The 3,270-nt window shown below is 42.9% G+C and overlaps 1 protein-coding gene across 4 annotated transcripts in view; it reads right to left on the bottom strand.

The window, feature by feature from the left end:
* Nucleotides 1–1,214: 1,214 nt before the first annotated feature.
* The window catches only part of LOC121592463, a 31,997-nt gene continuing 29,941 nt past the window's right edge, over nt 1,215–3,270 (bottom strand). For all 4 annotated transcript variants that reach the window (XM_041913916.1, XM_041913914.1, XM_041913915.1 and 1 more), the window contains 4 exons: nt 2,902–3,192; nt 2,552–2,818; nt 2,286–2,465; nt 1,215–2,207 (listed from right to left, as the gene is read on the bottom strand). In XM_041913916.1, coding sequence (XP_041769850.1) covers nt 2,093–2,207; nt 2,286–2,465; nt 2,552–2,818; nt 2,902–3,192 — 853 coding nt within the window. In that variant the 3' untranslated portion in view covers nt 1,215–2,092. The remainder of the gene's footprint in view (nt 2,208–2,285; nt 2,466–2,551; nt 2,819–2,901; nt 3,193–3,270) is intronic.

Below are 3,270 nucleotides of genomic sequence, written 5' to 3'. Positions count from 1 at the left end.
GTTTGTTGTTTGCATTATTTCCACACGGATAAACACATTTCCTCCATGCTGGTCAGCCCCATGCTTTTGTTTTGCTTTGAATAATATTTCATTTTTTCATTTCTTTTATTTAACTGACTTCTAACCACTAACCAGAGGTTAGAGCGATGATGTTTTATATAATAATGCACCATTTGAAATACGTTTTACCGCTTTACTCTACTCCCTCTCCCTCTCCCTCTCTCTCTCTCTCTCTCTCTCTCTCTCTCTCTCTCTCTCTCTCTCTCTCTCTCTCTCTCTGTGACTGCTGCTGTGTTTGTTTTGTTGAACAATAATTGCCGAATCCTTTTTCACGTTCGCCTCACCGTCCTGTGTCTTGTTCGCTTTTTAACTGACCGTTTTTTTATCGTTTTTATTATTAGGGTTTTTTGTTTGTTTGATAGCATTTTAAATATTTGTCTCATTTTGTTCCATCAATACAACAACCAGATAAAAGACAGCGCGGGACAACAACGCGGGAACAGCGGGTTACTTAGGGTCCGAAATAGTTCTTTTCTAAAGCAAATCTTTCTCAACCCAATCGACGTTTAGTTCACCTTCTTCTGTTGCTCTTCTCTGTATTACAGTTTGGTTGGTCCCGGGTAAGGATGTTTGTGTTTGTATTTCGGTTTTTGTCGTTTTTTATGCTTTGTTTTTGGAGTGTTTGGTAATCTTTTTCCTCGTTCTCTATCATCCATTGCGCCCTTTCTGGTACGCTTCAACACGCAACACTAAATAAATGTGATAGATTGCTCCTTTTTACTGTATTGTTAACAACACATGCGCCGTCTTGTACGTGTACTTTACATTGTAAGTGGACAAAAAAAAACAACTTAACAGTAACTTATGATAATACTATCTACACAATAATGCTCTTAATAATGGTACAAAAACATGAAGATAAACTCTTGCTGGAACTCGCCTTGCTTTTTACACATATGTCGTTTTTTCTTCTTCAGCTGGTGGTAGAATGTGTGAGGGAGATATTGGAGGGTTGCAATGTACAGAAGATAATTACCATTAAAAACATATCTTTTTCGTATATTATTAATAAAAACAAACAAAAACAGGCTTTGCTAAATATTGGTTAAGTTTTGTGTTTGGACTAGTTTTAGTTGTTGCGTGTGTATGTATGTATGTATGTGTGTGTGCTGCTATAAACGATATACAAAAAAAAAGATTTATATATCCTTCCATCTTTCTCTCTTTCTCTCTCTCTCTCTCTCTGCTGACTGCTGTACGAAAGGCGGGGAGGCTGCAGTGCAGGGTGTCATTGGTAGGGCGCGAAAGGATTGCGCAAAAGTTTCACCAGACGCTTATCAAAGAGCGCAGAAGAAGCAAAAAAAAAAAAAACGTTGTGCTTCGATAACAATTGTTTTGTTTTCTCCCCTTTTGCTTTCAACACAAGAGTTTGTGTCGCTTCTTTCGTGTCTTTAATTGTTTGCCTTTTCCGTCTGTGTTTTTCTTTAACTAACGTTTGTTTTTCCCTTTTCTACCGTCAACTACCAAACATTTAATATTATTAGTTTGTTCCTTTCTTGTTTTGTTTTGTTTTGTTTTGTGAGTTGGTTACATTAGGCACTTGGTAATGAAATGTTCTGGAATGTTTTAGGACAATCAACTGGTTGGTTCTTTCACTCGTGCGCATCTTCTTGTATATGTTTCACGTTTCCTCGGGGCGTGTTTTAATATTGTTTGTGCGGTCTTTTTGTGTCTGCGTGTGTGTGTGTTTGGCTGGATTTATAGCAAAAAGGGTTAAAAGGTTTTCCATCAATCCATCACACCACATACCTCTGTGTTGTTTTTACATGCAAAAATGGTACAGCAAAGATATAAATATTGTGTATCTTTGTTTCCTGTATGAGATTACACTTTCTCCCTGTCTGTGTCAGACTGTCTTCTTTGTATGAGTGTGACGCGTATGTGTATCTTTCTAGTGTCTTTCTAACAACCCCTCGTACAAATCGCATTAAAGATATAATATCTCGGGTCTCGGGTGGAGGGCGTGGAGGGTTTAGACAGTATGTGTGTGTCTGTGAACACTGAGCTCCAACTCCGTTTTGTGATGATGCTATTATACTTTCGTTTCAGGTCCCTCGGTGCAGTGTTCAAAGAACTTTTTGATCTTCGAAAGATATTGCTGACAAATGTGTCCGTAGTTTTTGTTGTACCAGTCGGGCGTACGGCCTCTGTAAAGTGTAAAGAAGGAAAGACACGCTTATGATCAGTGGCAAGGGGTTAAAAACTTGGCTCGAAAGCAATCTTACTTCATGTCTACGCGCGATAGATGCATTAGCTTGCACTTGCCACTGCCGCAGGGTTCGATTAGGTACCGCGAGGCCAGCACAACACCGTTCACTCCCCCTAGCAGCGTGGTGGCATTTTCGTGCGATATCGACACCTCCACTATCACGCAGGCCCCACGGGGAAGATCATTTTTCCATTGCCTAGCCGAGAGAAGTTGAGAGAAATGCATCATTTTGATTAAACACAGTTTCCCGATCCAAGCGTGTGCAGGCGTGAAAGAACGTACCTAACGACACAGTACTCCGTGACGGGTTGGCCGCACGCATACTGGAAGACGTCGGTGTCCTGGTCCAGCTGCTCGATCGTGCGCCACTTTAGCAGATACGCGTCCCAGAGCGGTCGTTCGTTAACGATGTGCTGTATCACTTCCATCGGCGGTGCTTCCACCTCCGTCACGCACTTCCACAGGCGGAGCGGGTGTCCGTCGCCCACCTTCTTGAAGAACGCGGTCACCGACGGATCGGACGAGCTGAGCGACACCCAACCGCGGGGGCTTTTGGAAAGAACGGAAATAGAAAAAAAAGTAAGATGATCGGATCACAAGCATTTAAAAAAACTCATTTTTTTTTATCTTACCGTTCGCGTCCCTCCCGGAGACACTCGTTGATCGACTCGGACAGGTAGCCGCGCCAGTTCTGTACGTGCATTTCCGTACCGAGCGACGCCAGCGGTACCGGTTTCGATTCGTCCATGTAGTTGAAGTTGCAGCGTCGCATCTGATCGCTGCTAATTGTCCAGAGCGTTTGAAAGTGTTCCACCATGTACGCTAGACACTCGTGTGATGCTTTTGCCTCGGACAGTTCCTTCTCGTCGGGCGTACCGGAACCGGCACCGGTTTTCTTTCTGCGCGGCGACGCCGCAGTGTATCTGTGAGGTGAGAGTGGGGATGCATAATAAGTAAGAACATGTTTACAGCGGTACATCGGCACACACACAAAGATAGAC

This window comes from Anopheles merus, chromosome 2L (genome assembly GCF_017562075.2).
Source record: "Anopheles merus strain MAF chromosome 2L, AmerM5.1, whole genome shotgun sequence".
Classification (NCBI taxonomy): Eukaryota; Metazoa; Arthropoda; class Insecta; order Diptera; family Culicidae; genus Anopheles; species Anopheles merus.
The sequence above is the reverse complement of the archived record's forward strand: the minus strand, read 5'-3'. Positions and strand labels throughout refer to the sequence as shown.